This window comes from Peromyscus maniculatus, chromosome 15, assembly GCF_049852395.1.
Source record: "Peromyscus maniculatus bairdii isolate BWxNUB_F1_BW_parent chromosome 15, HU_Pman_BW_mat_3.1, whole genome shotgun sequence".
Lineage (NCBI taxonomy): Eukaryota > Metazoa > Chordata > Mammalia > Rodentia > Cricetidae > Peromyscus > Peromyscus maniculatus.
The window spans coordinates 75540159-75557810 of NC_134866.1; the positions used below are offsets into that span (position 1 = coordinate 75540159).

General features: G+C 40.6%; 1 protein-coding gene and 1 pseudogene across 5 annotated transcripts in view; one reads left to right on the forward strand and one right to left on the reverse strand.

The window, feature by feature from the left end:
* Positions 1-738: 738 nt before the first annotated feature.
* Positions 739-2493, reverse strand: LOC143268711 (non-histone chromosomal protein HMG-14 pseudogene; annotated as a pseudogene).
* A 2381-nt stretch (positions 2494-4874) lies between these two features.
* Ankrd31 (ankyrin repeat domain 31) overlaps positions 4875-17652 on the forward strand; it is a 165435-nt gene continuing 152657 nt past the window's right edge. Inside the window, exons 1-2 of one of the 5 annotated variants that reach the window (XM_042261661.2) lie at positions 4875-5223; positions 10436-10509. In XM_042261661.2, coding sequence (XP_042117595.2) covers positions 5120-5223; positions 10436-10509 — 178 coding nt within the window. In that variant the 5' untranslated portion in view covers positions 4875-5119. The remainder of the gene's footprint in view (positions 5224-10435; positions 10510-17652) is intronic. The other 4 variants (XM_042261660.2, XM_042261664.2, XM_042261665.2 and 1 more) reach the window with 4 other exon arrangements.

The following is a 17652-nucleotide window of genomic DNA, read 5'->3' on the forward strand; positions in this document are numbered from 1 at the left end:
TAGAATGTTATATATGGAGGGTCTTATTACACCCTGTTATTCTCTTAGCCCCCCAAACAACCCACAAACCAAGCCAGGAATGTGTTGTGTAGTCCATAAACTGAAACCTGTGTCTGTTCGTCAATCACAGACACCATTCTTAGGAAAGTTCTCCTGAGTCTTTTTTTTTTTTTTTGTTTTTTTGAGACAGGGTTTCTCTGTGTAGCTTTGCGCCTTTCCTGGAGCTCACTTGGTAGCCCAGGCTGGCCTTGAACTCACAGAGATCCGCCTGGCTCTGCCTCCCGAGTGCTGGGATTAAAGGCGTGCTCCACCACCGCCCGGCTCTCCTGAAACTTTTGACTTGAAATCCCAGAGCTATCGCTGTTGTTAGTCTACAAAGCAACACAGCTCTGTGTGTTCAAGTGTCTAGTTACACTGGCGTCATCAGTGAGTGCTACTTGCTCAGACAGGCCAGCAAGAAGAATTCGTCAAACTTTTCAAATTAGCTTCCTAAGGATGCTGCTTTTGATTCTTAGATTCTTTGACAGTCTGTTAAAGCCTCTTCTATTACTTTTCAAATTTCAGCATTTAAAAAAGTCATTTCATTTATTTTAGTGGTGTTTTGGGTTTTTTTTTTTTTGAGACAAGGTTTCTTGCTTGTTTTGTGTATGTATGTGTGTATATGTGATGCACATGTATGTGTATGTGTGTTTGCATGTCTGTAAGGATACATATGGTGCGTGTTTGTGTGCGTGTGTGTGTGTGTGTGTGTGTGTGTGTGTGTGTGTGTGTGTTTGTATCTATTCATGTGAAGCCAGAATTTGATGTCTGGTGTTTTCCTCAATCACATGGTGCTTTATTTACCCAGGCAGCGTCTCTCACTTAGCCTGGAGCTCACTGGCTCAGCTCGTCTGTCTAGCGGCTTGCCAGGTAGAGTCCTGCAGCTCTGCCTCCTGAGCACCGGGATTACAGGTGTGCGCCACCTCACCAGGCTTTATGTGGGTGCTGGGGATCTGAACTCCTTAGGTTTGTGCACAAGAAGCATTTTACCCACTGAACCATCTCTCATGCCCTAAGCCCCATATGTCCCAGGCTATACATGTGGGCCAGTGTGAGAAACAAAGATCCTCACTTCATTGTAAGAACACTGGATATGCAGAGTACAAAAGTAAGGCAGTTTATCTTACAACTTTGCAACACTGGACATCATCCCAGAATGGTGGACACAATGGGTGAGCACAGAGAATAGTTTTGTAAACCCCAACCAAATGTATGACCTTCCTCTGTTTCCTCACTAACTGGGCGATCAGGAGGGTATAATCTTAGGCACCATCTTACCTCTCCCTCTGTCGATCACAATATGTCCTTCCCGAAACAAAAAATTGTGTGTGGCTTCATCACTACATTTCAAATCTGGCTTATTTTATTTTATTTTATTTTATTTTTTTTTTTTTACTCTTTCACAACTGAGACTTTATTGGTTGAGTACACAGACATTTCAATTCTTAAAACATGGACCCAAATTCTAAGAGTCATACATTGTGTTCACGTACCCAAAAGAGCCATGTATTATTGTTTCTCTTTGAACTTATTCCAGTGATGTTCCATCCTAAGCTTGGCAAGTTTTCCCTAAGACCTCACATAACAATCAAATGCTCACAATCCTTAATTCCACTGACTCACAATTTTATGCCACATACAGTACATATTCAAAATTTCAATCTTTCACAGCACATTATCACAACTGTTAGGAAAATGGACTGCCATGACCAGAGACAGTTCTGACAGGGCAAGGACCGAGGAGTGGTTTTTTAGGATACAGTTCTACTAGAAACACGAGACCAGAAATAACTGAAAATATTCCAGACACAAATGCACGACCAAGACTCCAAGTATGCTTTGTGTTGTAGGATATAAAACTAGCCCCCTCTACGGAATGTTATGGTGACCCCCGAGACAGTCACAGCCTCTCCTGATTCAGTATCCTGCTATTTTCTGGTTGTACCAAAAAATAAACAACCAGCAAGTGATTTAACCTCTTAAAAAAATCATTTACACTTAAAAAATGGGATGAGGCAGGACTTCCCCCCACCTTTTAAAAATGTTTCTAGAGCTACTAAAAAACTCGCATTTACAAAATAGTTGATAAAAATATTCCTCTGGATTGTACAAGAAGGGAGGCGGGGACACTGACAGACACGATGGATGGTTAGTCGGACTTGGCTTCTTTCTCTTCGACTTCAGAGGCTGGACTCTGGTTCTCAGCCTCTCCATTTTCTGCAGGCACATCTGTGGTTTGCTGGTCAGCCACCTCCGCCTGTTTGCCCTTTGCTCCCCTCTTCCCTTTTGTTTGCACTTTTTTGTCTGATGGTTTATCCTTCCCCGCGGCCTTCTTCGGCTTCGCGTCCACCTTGGCAGGGGCGGGCTTGGCCGACAGCCTCGCCGCTTGGGCTCCGCCTTGGCCGCTCCGTCCGCGCTAACCTTCCTCTTGGGCATCATGGCGGCGCAGGGTGGGAGGCGCGTGCGAGGCCGAACCCGTCACGGAGCTACACCCTCAAATCTGGCTTATTTTAAAACTTATCAGGAACATGACCTTTCAGGCAAACTTGACTGTTAGTAATTTTCTACTCTAGTTTGTTTGTTTGTTTATTTATTTATTTATTTATTTACTCATTTGCTTGCTTGCTTGCTTGCTTGCTTGTTTTGTGGGGAGGATAGCTAAACTAGTCGGCATTTACAAGAATCTAGTGTTTTCTGTTCATTTGTAGCTGGGCATACATTAGTTCAAGATACCTTTGAAAATGAGCCATCAGATTTTATTTCTTTCATATAAGAACCTTTCTCAAAAAAAAAGAAAACATATTATATATTGCTATAAATTAGAATACTTTTCCTTCACCAACCATGGTTATCCTAAGAAATAGATTTGATAGGAAAGGCAGGATAAATGCTTTATTTCTCCCTTTATTAATTTTATAATAAACAGTACTCAGCAGCTTCCAAGAGTGGCCAATTATCATTGTGAATACCAGATTTTATATATTTAATGTAGTTCAATAGAGTTGAATAATTTTAGTCCAAACTAATTGAAAAGAAAGCTGAGTTCTATTTCTTCCCAGACACTGTTTGAGTGTCTGGTTCCTGTCATCTCTGAAATGCTTGGGTTTCCCTCAAGGGTTCAGTCTCTGACTCAGCTCATCCTCCCTAAAACAGTTTGAACTACAAGGCGGAATAGACTCCTGCCCTCCTGTTCATCCTTTTCTGTCTTGCACTGAAACTCTGAACTTTATTTTTAAAGTCATTATTTTTCTTTAAAATATTACTGGCATTCTGGATGGAGACTTGTCTCTGCCATTTCTTCTTTGTGCTTCAAATATTGCAAAATTCTCATTGAGCACAACACCTTTCTACCACCAGAGAAAGCACCAAAAGAGACTGTAATCTCAGACACCCAAATTTTCTCTACTTAGCTTAAGTCATTGGAACAAAGGCAACTTTTACTTTGGGGCATCTGGAGTAATAGACCAATCTTTGTTGGGTATGCATATTCTCCTTCCTGCCCAGCTGTGAAAGCAGAGCTGAGTGGTCAAAGGTGCTGATGAGCAGGAGAACAGGTAGGGATTTACACGCCATTCTAACATAGAGGAGATGGGTTAAGAAGAGAATGGAGGACTAGATTGTTGCATAATTATTATTCTGCTTGCTTTTAATTTTTATGAAGACCGTTTCTGTAAACTTAAAGGACAACTACCAACCTGCCGGTTTTCATCAGCAAAACAGCAGTGGCTACTAGTAAATACAAATCACTACAAGGAATGAAAAGGGCAGGAATTGGGGCACCAGAAAACCCTAGTTCCATCCAGTATTTGAAAAAAAAAAATAACATACACACATACTAGGAACTAAAAATTCCAGGGAGAGAAAGAACTTCAGTCTTGTCCTGAATCTTTAAGCCCTCCCTCACTTGGCACCTGGACACGCACAGTGATGTGTCTCTTGAACAGTTAACATGGTTGTGCTAAAGTCCTCTGAATGCCACGCTCACACTGTGTTATGCCTAAACACACACACACACACACACACACACACACACGCATACACTGGTGTGTGTGTGTGTGTGTGACACATTTTAAAAAGCAGCAAATGACTTAAAAAAAACCCCTAGATCTTCACTGAGAAAATAATCATTTTTGGGTGTTGCTAGACACCACTATTCTAACATTTGATAAAAGAGAAAAGCATTTATACTTTTCCTATACAATCTGTATTTCAGAGTAATTTACAGAGTTGTGAGAAAAATCTAAAATATATGTCTATTAGATTAGCGGATCTGAAAACCTTTGATAAACATTTCTTTTACCTACTTAGGGGGACACCTAGGGAGGCAGTATCAAAGGGATTAAGAAGTAAGGAGCCACTTGGTGGATTGCAAAACCTTCAGGGTCTAAGATTACCTTCTGGCTTCAGAATGTTCTGGAGCCACAGCCGCTGGGACGTGCAGGGAGATGAAGACACCTGAATGAGAATTACCAGCAAACTGTGCCATCCAGCCTTGGGGGCTGGCCATACCATGGCGGACCAGAAACTATGAGCAATCAGAACAGAGCCTTCATTCAGGGCCAGCTTTTTTCATGCTGAGAGCCAGGGAGGAGCCTTGGGAGCCAGGGGTGTGGCTTGGGGGCCAGGGAGGAGCCTCGGGAACCAGGGGTGTGGCTTGGGGGCCAGGGAGGAGCCTCGGGGGCTAGGGGTGTGGCTTGGGAACCAGCAACTGAGCCTCGGGCTCCTGGGGGCGGGGCTTGGGAGCCAGAGGCGGGGCCTGGAATCCGGGGTGGAGCCTCAGGAGCAAGGCCAGGGCTTGGAAGCCAGGGGCGGAGCCCCGGGATTGCGCGCGCCGCACAGACGTGTGGTGCGGCTGCGCTCTGGTGGCGAGCATCAGCACGAGCTCCGGAGCGCCCGTGCGTCGACGACCGTGCTGCACGCGTCTGTTTTGGCGTCCTCCGCCGTCCGGAGAGGCCTTTCCTCTGGTCACTAGTTTTGTTATTTTAAACCCTCGGTTTCCTCCCTCCGCGGAAAGCCCTTTTGCTTGCGGAGAAGGCGGAACTAGAGGAGGAGACTAAAAAGCCTTGAGGGAGGGGCGAAGATGGAGAAAGGTGCCCAGGCCTCAGACAGTGACAGTGATGAGACAGTGATTGAGGGGTCGGTGACGGAGAACGAACTGGAAGAGGAGGAGCTGCCCTGGAGAAGGTGACCGCCCTTAGGGCTTGAGCACGGAGCCCCTGCCCAGCCGCCGGGCTAGGCTTTCCGTGGTTTTGAGTGGAAATGGCCGCCAGCAGGACGGGGCTGGTGGGTGAGATTAGAGCCTGGGGGCCGGTCACGGTGAACAGTGACAAATGTCAGCCTCCGTCAGGCCTCCGAGCCCAGCTGGAAACAGAATGATGGTGGTGGGTTCATGGCATTTCAAAAAGCTTTGTCTTATGCTGGGGCCAAGTACTTTGGACAAGGACTGCTCCACTCAAACTTAATCTTTGGCCTGGGAGATGGTTCACAGAGCTTCTTTTTAAGAAGTATAACGGAGCCGGGCGGTGGCGGTGGCGGTGGCACATGCCTTTAATCCCAGCACTCGGGAGGCAGAGGCAGGCGGATCTCTGTGAGTTCGAGGCCAGCCTGGGCTACAGAGCGAGATCTAGGACAGGCACCAAAACTACACAGAGAAACCCTGTCTTGAAACAAACAAACAAACAAACAATACCTATAACAGGGAAACAGGTTTGTATTAAACTGGAAACGTGTTATAAGAATAAGAGAGTATGGGGCTGGAGAGACGGTTCAGAGGTTAAGAGCACAGACTGCTCTTCCAGAGGAATTAGGTTCGATTCCCAGCACCCACATGGCAGCTCAGAACTGTCTGTAACTCCAGTTTTAGGGAACCCGACAGACATGCATGCAGGCAAAACACCAATCAACACAAATAGTTATATAAATAAGTTGTTTTTTTTAAAAAAAAATTCAGCTTATCAGAGCCTTTCTTGAAGATATCATATTTTCAGTGTTAGGTGCAGGAAAAAAAGTAAAAAAAAAAAAAAAAAACGAGGCCACTGCCTCTGAGAAAACTAGGCCTGGAGAAACACTTAAATAACTTCAGTATAATATCTGAAGTCTAGGGATGTGGGTTTAGCAGCCCAGATGAACTTTTACCTCACACAGTCTAGTTATTTGTCAGAGTTTGCTATGGTTGACTTCTGAGTAGAAGCTTGAAGGTGGCATAGGATTTAGTCATGTGAGGAAAAGGTATTCCTGGATAAGGAAGTGGGTGGGCGTAGATGTAGATGTGGAACATAGCACCGAGTTATGCATTTTGAAGTATATAAGCAAATTAAATCCTTCAGAACTGTAAAATAGATGTGGAGTGACAAAGGAGGGATCCAGGTGAGGTCAAGTGATGCCACATACATCCTGTGTAGACCTTAATGGGATGCTTATGCAGTTTTAAGTGGAGGAGTATCCTAATCTGATTTCTGTTTGCCTTGCATGCCTTACACTAGGGCTTTACATTTTTATGCGCTTTTGAGTCACCTGGGCCCTGTTAAATTGTAGATTCCTGTTGTAGAATATGATTTTAAGATGTGTTACATTTGTTTATTCTGTGGAACATTTGTTTAATGATGTAAAGAATCATTCTTTTATGCTGCATTTGTTTTAACTCTGTGAAGCTGTGTTACTTTGCCTGTCGAAAACACCTGATTGGTCCAATAAAGAGCTGAATGGCCAATAGTGAGGCAGGAGAAAGAAATAGCTGGGGCTGGCAGGCAGAGAGAATAAATAGGAGAAATCTGGGAGGAGGAGAGATCTAGGCACTAGAGAAGGAAGAGGGCTCCAAGGGCCAGCCACTCAGCTACACAGGAAGCCACTGAGTAAGAAATAAAGAAAAGTATATAGGATAAAGATAAAAGCCAAGAGGCAAAAGGTAGATGGAATAATTTAAGAAAAATTGACTAGAAATAAGCCAAGCTAAGGCCAGACTTTCATAAGAAAGAATAAGACTCCATGTGATTTATTTGGGAGCTGGGTGGCAGCCTCCAAAAGAGCCAAAGAGAAAAGAGTTAGAAAAACCAATTAAAGATTCTAGTTCAGGACTTGAGGTTGGGGGTTAAAATTCTGCATTTACAAGACAGGCGCTTTAGCCAACTAACCTGGGCGGTGGTGGCGCACGCCTTTAATCCCAGCACAGGGGAGGCAGAGGCAGGCAGGTCTCTGTGAGTTTCCAGTCCAGCCTGGTCTACAGAGTGAAAAAAAAAAAGATTCTGTATCTATTTAAAGCTCTTACTAATGAAGCAAGAATTCCTTTCTGCAAAGCAGGGTTGGAGAGCTTAGGTTTCAGACCGGTTACAGACTGGAATGAGAAGAAAGTGACAAGGAAATAGCAGTGGAGACGGAGGCGATGTGGCAGATTAGAGAAACCCCAGCAAACCTTTGGTAGGAGATGGTGGCTGATAAGATTTGGGGGCGCTGAGCAACGGTTGTAAAGAATAATACCCAGATTACTGCTGCTGCTGCTCCTTCTTCCCCCCTCCCTTCTTCATTCATCTTTTCTTCTTTCAGGGTCTCACTATATAGCCTGAGCCAGCCTTAAACTCACAATAATCCTGCTGGGATTATATATGTGCATCATCACTCCCTTTTTTTCAATGTACACACAAGTAGTATTTACTCCTGTTGGTGCCCAGGGAGTATTTTAATAAATGCATGGAGTTTCATAATCTGCCATTCTGGAAAGTGTCTTGTTTGGTCCCTTAACAGTGGCTGCATTGCCCCCATCTGTTTGGATTATAGTTCTCTTGCATGTGAGCAGTTTTTCTCCTCTCATCTTTTTTGTCAGGAATGACATTTTCTGTTTACTTGTTTTGACTTATCTGAGCTTCTTGAAGATGGTTTCTTTAAATAGTCTTTTCCTACCCCAATCTAATTTCCTTTTAAAAATTATTTGTTACTGTAATTTTGGTTTTACTCAATTATTGAAAAAAATAGCCAAATGAATGGAAACACATGAACTATGAACCAAAGGCTGAGGGGCCCCCAGCTGGATCAGGCCCTCTGAATAGGTGAGACAATTGATTGGCTTGGTCAGTTTGGGAGGCAACTAGGCAGTGGGACCAAGTTCTGTGCTCATTGCATGAGTTGGCTGTTTGAAACCTGGAGCTTATGCAGGGACACTTGGCTCAGTCTGGGAGGAAGGGACTGGACCTGCCTGGACTGAGTCTACCAAGTTGATCACAGTCCTCGGGGGAGGATTTGCCCTGGAGGAGGTGGGAATGGGGGGTGGACTGGGAGTAAGGGGAGGGGGTGGGAGGGGGGAGAATAGGGGAACCCGTGGCTGATATGTAGAACTGAATGGTATTGTAAAATAAAATAAAATAAATAAAAAAATTATTTGTTATTGTATATGTATGTGCACGAAGGATGTGTGTGTGGGTGCTTATGCTGTGGCACACATATGGAGGTTGAGGACAATTCTTGGACTCCATCTTTTCCTTGTGCCTTTACTTGTGTGTTCTGGGGATGGAGTTCGGGTTGGCAGGCTTATGTTGTTAATGCTTTTACTTGCTAAGCCGTCTTGCCAGTCCCCAATCTCTTTTCTTTTGCTTTCTTTTTGATGTGCATTTTGGATCTTGACATATAGTCTCTCAAACCCCTGAACTTCTACTTAAGTTTTTTTCTCCTGGAGAATCAGACTGTATAGTTTTTCATACTGTGTCTTTAGGTTCATTTACATCCCTCCCTTAAAAAACAAAAAACAAAAAAACCCAAAGTGTTTCTGTGTACCACAGGCTGGCTTTGAGCTCAAGGTCCTTCAACTTTAGCCTCCCTAGCGCTAGAATTATGTATAATGAATGGCTACCTTGACCTAACTAGCCTGAAAGATAGGGGTTGAGTCTGTCCCTCAGGGACATACTAGCACTATATTCATGTGGTGATAAAAATAACCTAAGGGAAGGTCGGAGCGAGAGAGCAAAGCATAGGAGACATAGGCTTAAATAGTCACCTTAAATTAGCTCATGAAAGTAGCCATTTTGATCAAGATCTGTGCCAAAATGGAGGTTCTACTACTGATGAAGACAGACTGTTGCTAAACACTGTCTTTAGACCATTACGTTGAAAGCATGTTTTAATTAGATGTTTTTAATTGAATTAAAAGCTCAACATGATGTTAGGACTGAATTGCAAAAGTTTTTATACACATAAAATTGAAACCCTAATTGTCATAAAAATTCATTATACTTTTAATAACCAGTGAAAATTGCTTTAAATCTCCAATCAGATTTTAACCTGGAAAATTTCCTTTTAGTTCAGTCTGTTAAATTCACTCCCTTTCAAATGGAAAATACTTTTTCAGTGTTTCGTCTTTCTAATATTAAAAAGTTATACTTTATTATTAAAATACTGCATCCATGGAATGTTTGAGATTTTGGTTTCTTAAGTCAGGGTGTCGCTCCTATTCCAGGCTGGCCTATAACTCACTATATAGCCCAGGCTGGCTTTGAACTCTAAGGACTCTGCCTAGGTTAGTCTCCCAAGTGCTGAGATTACAGGCATGAGCCATAACATATAGCTGTGATTTTGATAATTGAATTGTTGAAGTTTGTCACATAATTAAAAGGGATTTAATTCAATCACAGTAATAAAAAAGTTCTCCATATTTCCTTCTTTGTCCCTAGAATTTTTTTTGAAAATGCTCCTTTTGTCCTCTTTTTTGAAAATGGCATCTCTTTAAAAAAATGTGTATGTGAATGTGAATGTGTGTATTGATGTGCATGAACCTGTAGAAGACTGTAGGAGGGTCTAGCCCACTGTGTGCAGTACCACTCCTAGGCATGTGCTCCTGGATGATATATGAAGCAAGGTTGAGCAAGCCATGGTCATCAAGCCAGTAAGCAGCACTCCTCCATGGCCTCTGCTTCAGCTCCTTCCTCCAGGTTCCAGTCTTGCTTGAGTTCCTGCCCTGACTTCACTTTATGATGGACTGTGATATGGAAGTATAAGCCAAAATCAATCCTTTCTTACCGAAGTTGCATTTGGCTATGGTGATTTATTACAGCAATAACTAAGACAATTCTAACTAAAGACAATCAAGTGCTATTAATGTCTGTCTCTTGTTCCCCTAAATCAAACATAATGACAAAATATTTGTAAAATGAATATGAATAAGTGAACATTTTTCTTCTTGGATAAATTCTTATATTTTTGGTTGTGAGCCTAGCCTTTAACGGCTGAGCTATCCCTCCAGCCCTGGATAAATTCTATATTAGAGTAAATGTTTCTGAAATACTACTTTGAAATATAAGTATTTATAGTAGTATAAAAGAATTTCAGCAATTTAATTTACAAAAATGATAATTTAAATGTTACTCTGTTTTGGAAATGTCTAATTAATTTGTGTTTTCTTTTTTGCATTTAAAAGGTTGCTCTTGAATCGATACACATCTTCGAAATCTGAGTTCTTTCTTCATCCTGGTGTAAATGGGATGTGGAAAGGTGAGAAAAAACTTTAGCTATTGTCAGTGTCCCAAGTATTATCATTCTGTTAACTTTTTATTTTATGTTACTCTTCTTTACACAGTTTCTTACATGCCTTTATAACAGACCCTGTGATAGGGATAGCAATGGGAACTGTAGCTTCCAGAGGCTATGTAGAGCTCCTGGAAAGGGTCCAGAAGTATTGAGGTGGCTCCTGGACAGCTCTTATCATCATCATCTAATCTCTAGCTTAACTCTAAAACATACTTGTAAAAGTACAAAATAACATTTAAAAAATTTTCATGGCTTATTATTATTTTTAAAACTTAGAACACAGAGTAAGAATTCCTTTATAGCCTTTTCATACATGTATGTCATTATAGTTCTTATTTATCTCTCATCAATAAGATGTGTGTGTGTTTGTGTATGTGTGTGTGTGTGTGTATAGATAGACATGTGTGTGTGAGTAACTGCTTATGTATGTACATGTATTTGGAAGGACAACCTCATGTATCATCAAGTTAGGCTGTGCAATCCTCATCTTGAGACTTGTTTTGTGTCCCAATATGTGGTCTGTTTTAGAGAAAGTTCCATGGGCTGCTGAGAATGTGTATCCTTTGGTGTTTAGGCAGAATGTCCTGTAAATATCCATTAGGTCTGTTTGATTTATGATGTCATTTAACTACAGAGTTCTATTTATTTTTTTCTTCAGATGACCTGTCATTGGTGAAAGTCAGAGTATTGAAATCACCCACTATCACTGTGTTGGAATCCATCTGTGATCTTAAGTCTAACAGAGTTTCTTTTATGAAATTGGGTGCTACTATGTTTGGTACATATATGTTTAGGATTATAATATCCTGTGGTTTTCCTTTTAATGAGTATACAGTGCCTCTCCCATCTTTTCTAACTAGTTTTTATTTGAAGTCTATTTTGTCAGATAAATGTTTTTCACCTTTTTACTTTAAGGTGGTGTCTGCTGTTGGTTGTGAGGCATGCCTTTCTTGGAAGCATCAAAAATACAGATCCTGTTTTCTGATTCAGTCTGTTAGTCTTTGTGTATTTTGGAGTTTCAGACCATTGATATTAAGAGTTACTGAACCACATGTGTTAATTCTTGATATTTGTTACCTTTGTTAAACCACTTTGATTCAGTGTCCTGGAATTGTTTGTTTCTTGTATCTTCTTAAGGATGCTTTAAGATCTTCAGATCTAAGCCTTCCTTTCTGTATCCTGTGCTGGTCATAGATTTTAAAAATCTGTTTTAAAATCTCGCAAGTTTTCCTTTTCCTTTGATCATGACCAATCATTTTTATGGGTATAATAGTGATATCTGTGCTCTTTAATAACTTATAGAACATTGGCCCAATCCCTCCAGGCTTTCAGTCTCCATTGAGAAATCAGCAGTTAATTCTGATGGGCCTGCCTCTCTATGTGACTTGATCTTTCTCACTTGGTGTTTTCAATATCTTTTCTCTGTTCTTTCACTTAGTGTTGGAGCCCATTTTTCCTAGTGGCTTTACCCAGCATGTCTTCATAAAGAGGATGATTGGACCACAGGCCCGAGTGCAGGTGTCTGAGATGGTCTGCATTTGGCTGTGCTGGGAGGAGGTCTTTTGCTTCACCCCTTGGCATTTCTTTAAATACCCTAGTGCAGAGACAGTCAAGGGCTGATGGATTAGGATCTAGGCCCTCTCAAGGCTATCCTGTATTGTCTATCTGTTTCTCTCCCCTCTATCCTTCTAACTAATATTTCTTGCTGCTCCTACTCAAGAGTACTCTGGGGAAATGTGTGGGTAAGGGATAAACCCCCAAAGATGGCGCCACTGAACAGGGCCTTAGGAAAATAATAACTATATATATATATATATATATATATATATATATATATATATATATATATATATATATAATTTAGATTTATCTAGAGTGCTTGGTGAAAATAGAAGTAAGGTACTGCCAGTTGAAGAGGTATGGTCCGGTTTTGTGGTGGAAAAAGTTAAATAAGGCAGAGGGTTTTATCTTCAAGAGAAAAAGAAAAAATGGACTGGAAGGATGTCCAAGTATTAGGCCGCAGTGTACAATCTTCTCTATCAAGATTTCTCCTGTGTCTCTTAATTTCTTTCTATGAAAAATAAAGAAGGTTGAGTGTAATAATATAGGGTAAATAAAAAACTTAGAAGAGTAGTAAGGTAGTGTAGAAAAAATTAGTAAAAGAGAATAAAGGAAACTTAGGATAAGACAGAGAAACTAAGTCTGTAATTTTCTAACTTTGGGGCTTTGAATGTGAAACTGGGGGGGGGGGACTATCCTCTTTGAGCTTAACGGGAAGATAAAAGCTCTTCTTTGAATATTTTGGGCAGAAAAAAGATTCCTGTGGAAGCCAAAAGGCCTGGGGACAGCTAAAATCCTAAGTCCAAGCAGCAGAGGAAAGAGATTTCCCCTAGTTTGGATGGAAACAAAAGTTCTCTGCTCCACCAGCAGTGCCTGAGAGCACTTTTACAACATCATACCAACAGAATTAGTTTCCTTTTGACCATGAAGTCAAAAGCTTAGAGAACAGAAGTTCTCTCAAACTAAAAGCTTTCTTAGAAAAAAACTTAAATTTCTCTCTAAAAATCTAAAAAGCTTTTCAGAACTTTCTCAGTTTCTCTTTTGGTAAGGGCAAAATTAGATTCACCTGGACCTCTATAGGGAAATTATCTGTGATTCGCTCTAAGGAAAAAAAAAAACCTCTTGGAACAGGCCAAAACCTCTCTTCTAAGCTCTGTCTCTTTAAGCCAGTAAAAAGCAGCAGTCAGAATCCCCTGAAGAAACACAAGGGAGAGTGTGGGCTAAGAGCCACAGAGAGCCCAGTGGGGCAGGAAACTGCAGGCTCGGACAAAGCAGTAAAAGCGGAGCCTCTCAGCTATGGCTGCAGCTGAGGCATGAGGAACTGTTTCTGGGTGAGTGTCTATCAGAATGAAAAGATTGCTCACAATCACCCTAACACAAAGATCCCCTGAAGTAATGAAAACCCTCTCTGTTGGCATTGTATCCTTACTACTAACCAACAACTGAGAAGTGATTAGCTGGCACCTCTGAGTTTAAGTGTATTCTGGGGATGCTAGGGTTCCTACAGTTGTCAACAGCTTCCTTGAGCATGGAGCTGTGGCAGGAAGGTGAGGACCTGAGGGAAAACTGCTAGCGTATAAGCAAAGCCAGAGCCAGTGGGAACAGCACAGTCACCCGCTTAACTACAAGCCCCAGGTTGGTAGGTGAGATTACTCAGTATTCATGGCTGCCAAAAGAAATTTCTCTGAGAAAAGCTTTGTATCAAGCACTTTCAGTTTCCCCCACTAACTCCCAGTGAGTAGAGGGAGTGAAACCCTGAAGCGTATTTTCCCTCTGGCAATAAACCATGGTCTGAGTATATGTGAGTAGACACAACCTGCTTGGACAGAGGGTCAGGTGAAAGGCCTGATTAGGGAAATAACACTTGTCCTAATTCAAGCTTGGGGTTACAAAAACTTCCCTTAATAACAAGCAGGAAGAGATACCAGGGAAAGTCTCTCTGAAGGAGCTGTGGGAAAGTTCTATTTTAAGTGCTTTTGTTGCTTTTCCCTGACTGGCTGGGGCAGATGAACAGCCCAAGGAAATGTTGGTATCAGGAGTGTCTACCTCCATGAGTACTAATGAGGCAGGTGTGATTCTGATTGGAGCCAGTATCTGATGAAAGAAAAACACCTACAAAAAACAGTTCAGGGAGAGCAGAAATCTTTTGACTCAAGAAACCTCCCATAGCAAAGAAAACTTGTTTACTCTTGATTTTTCAAAATATAAAAAGCACGGTAAAAGGGAGCTGGAAGTTGACTCCCAGACATGAAAAGAACTATGGGAAATGGAATCTGAAAGGTTACTTGTAACAGCAGGCTGATGTAGAGAAATGCATTCTGGGAAAGGTAGTTTTTCCGATAAAGATGGTGACACTGCCTGGAAAAACTGTTTTTTCAACTGAAAGTGAAATTTCTTTTCAAAGCAATGTTAGAAAGCTTAATTTTACCTTCTGAGAACTAATGAGTGTGGAACAGAGGAATGTCAGCTCCAATAAAAAGCTAAAGAGATTTGGAGCTAGGAGCTGCTCTGCCTTTGATCAGCAGAGGATCTGATATACAGGCTCCTTTGGGAAAATGTCTTATATTGCCTAATAACTGTGCAAGAAATTTTTGCTAAGAGCTTTATGACAGTTCAATATGGTAATTTCACCCTCATTCTGAATCAAAGCTTTTTGGTAGAGCAAACCAAAAGTTCCGCTATAACAGAAATGTTTGAATTATGGCACAGGGAAGCTGTTATGAATTTGGGTAAAGGGACAGTCCCTAGCTAAGAAGCGATTTACCACAGAGTAACTCACTGCCAGACCTGGAACAGCTGATAGAGAGCCTGGCGAGAAAGACAACTGGGAAAAAAATATCTTTACCCCAAGGATTATAGTCTTAACAGAGCTAAGTCACTTAAAAATACATTATTCCCCTTAGAAGGTTTTTCTTCTCATTCTCTTTTCTTCTCATTCACTTTTTGGGTTTGAAATGAAGTCTGAAGAAAATTACTCTCTGTCTTGTTAAGAAATCTTTTAGGTGTTTGCTAAGTTAGATACTTGCTAAGGGTAGCCCAGAGTATTTGCTTAATATAAGTTTGTAAAATGGATCTATAGAATTTCTTTCAGACATGTAGTAATATAAGTGTATTTGCTGATGTAGTCCTATAGAATTTCTTTACAAATATAAACTTGTATGAACATAAGAAATAAATGTTCTAAGGTAGTCCTATAGAATTTCCTTAAGAATATAAGCTTGCGGCCGGGCGGTGGTGGCACACGCCTTTAATCCCAGCACTGGGAGGCAGAGGCAGGCGGATCTCTGTGAGTTCGAGTCCAGTCTGGTCTCCAAAGGGGGTTCCAGGAAAGGTGCAAAGCAACACAGAGAAACCTTGTCTTGAAAAACCAAAAAAAAAAAAAAAAAAAAAGAATATAAGCTTGTAAGAAGTATATATAAGTATATGTTGAATGTGAGTCTATGCTTAATGTATATGGCGAAGGAACCTGGGACACAGAAGGTAGTGTCCCTAGCAGACTGAAAGCTGGCAGTCTGAGTGATTTCAGAAGCAGATGCCAGAGCCAGCACAACAGCCACAGCCAGGCATCCATGGAACATTAGTACAGCACAGAAAAACCTGACCTACCAGCAAAAACCTTGCAGTTTCTACTTGATAGCTAAAGAAAGTCTCTCTTGAAAGCACTTTGCACCAACCAACTCTTATGTAACTAATAGCTTTCACCCTGTAGGAAAGACTCTTATAAAATGCTACTATAACTAAAAATGTTTCTGGCCAGAGAACAAAAGTTGCAGAGATGCTTGTTTGAACTAAAATTGTTAACTGCAAAAAGTTTTGGGTTTAAAACGTTTCTTCATATTTGGATGTGGAAGTCTAGTACCAGAATTTATTTGAACTTAAAAGATAAGATAAAACTACATAAAGGTTTTGGTTATGAGTTTCTTCATATTTGGAAGGCTGGTACCAGAATTTATTATTTGAATTTTGGGACTTAAGAAATGAAATGGACAGTAATGATTTCATTAAAAGAGACAATTTTGCATTTACTTATGGTGATGATGTAGGAACTGTTTTATGGAATTATTTTTGTTAAAAATGGAACTGTTTAAATGGAGGAATTTATTTTTTCTACTTAGGCTCAAGATGCAGTTTTGTGTGTGCATATATGCTTTATTAACTGTGGTGATTCATGAATTGTTTTATCTTAAAAATGAAACTTTTATGGGACTGTTTATGTAAAAATGGAACTACTTGAAAACGAAACTGTTTAAATAAAGAAGCTTGGATTTTCTAAAAAATTATAAAGAAAAAGGGGAGTGTTAATATTCTTCAGTTTATTTAATTAAAAACATTTGAATGTTACTTGAGTGAATTAATGTTATGTTTTGTATAGTTATATTAAGAAATTGTTTTTGTATGTAGGTTTGTCAGAAAGTATTAATGCTTATATTGAGAATATTGCCTTTGAATATATGTTTGTAGGAATTATAATGGTGTATAAGTAATGTTCATGTTAGAGTTATTATGTTAACCTGTTGATATTAATGCACCATGGTTTGGTGAAGTTAAGGAAGTATTTAAGTTTGATGTGAACACATCAGAAGTTTATCCTGTGTTTTGTTAGCAAGAAATTCAAATGGTTCTATTAAGAATTTGCTTTAAGATTGAGAGAATTTTAACTATGTATAGCAATATTTATGTTAGAATTATGTTAACTTGTTTATGTTAATTATGAAGCTAAGGAAGTATTTAAGTTTGATACAGTTGCGTCAAGAGTTTTTTGGTTTAGAAAGGGCTGGATGTAGCTCAGACTGTTGTAGTCACCTTAGACACATACCAAAAAAGAAATGCCATCTTTATCATCCTCTACTTTCATACAGGGAGGTATGACAGCTATGGAGATTGCTGTGAGCTTTTAATGGGGAGTTGTTTTTTATATGTTAAGAAGGGGAGAACCTGTTGGAGCTCATTTTTCCTAGTGGCTTTACCCAGCATGTCTGCATAGAGCGGATGATTGGACCATGGGCCTGAGTGCAGGTCACTGAGATGGTCTGCACTTGACTGTGCTGGGGAGAGGTCTTTTGTTCCACCCCTTGGCATTCCTTGAAGTACCCTGGGGCAGAGACAGTCAAGGCCTAATGGATTAGGATCCAGGCCCTCTCAAGGCTATCCTATATTTTCTATCTGTTTCTCCCCCCTCTATCCTTCTAACCAATATTTCCTGTTGCTCCTACTCAAGAGTACTTTGGGGAAATGTGGGAGTGAGGGATAAACCTCTACAACTTAGTGTTTTGATATCTGGGTAGTTTCTTCCTGGTTTTGTCTATTTGGTATTTTGTATGCCTCTTGGACTTTGATAGGCATTTCTTTCCTTAGATTAAGAAAGTTTTATGTGACTTTTTTGAAAATATTTTCTGTGCATTTCTGTGCATTTGATCTGGGTCTCTTATTCTGTTCTTCTTTTTCTATTATTCATAGATTTGGTCTTTTTATAGTGTTCCAGATTTCCTGCAAGTTCCATTCTTGCGCGCACGTGTGTGTGTGTGTGTGTGTGTGTGTGTGTGTGTG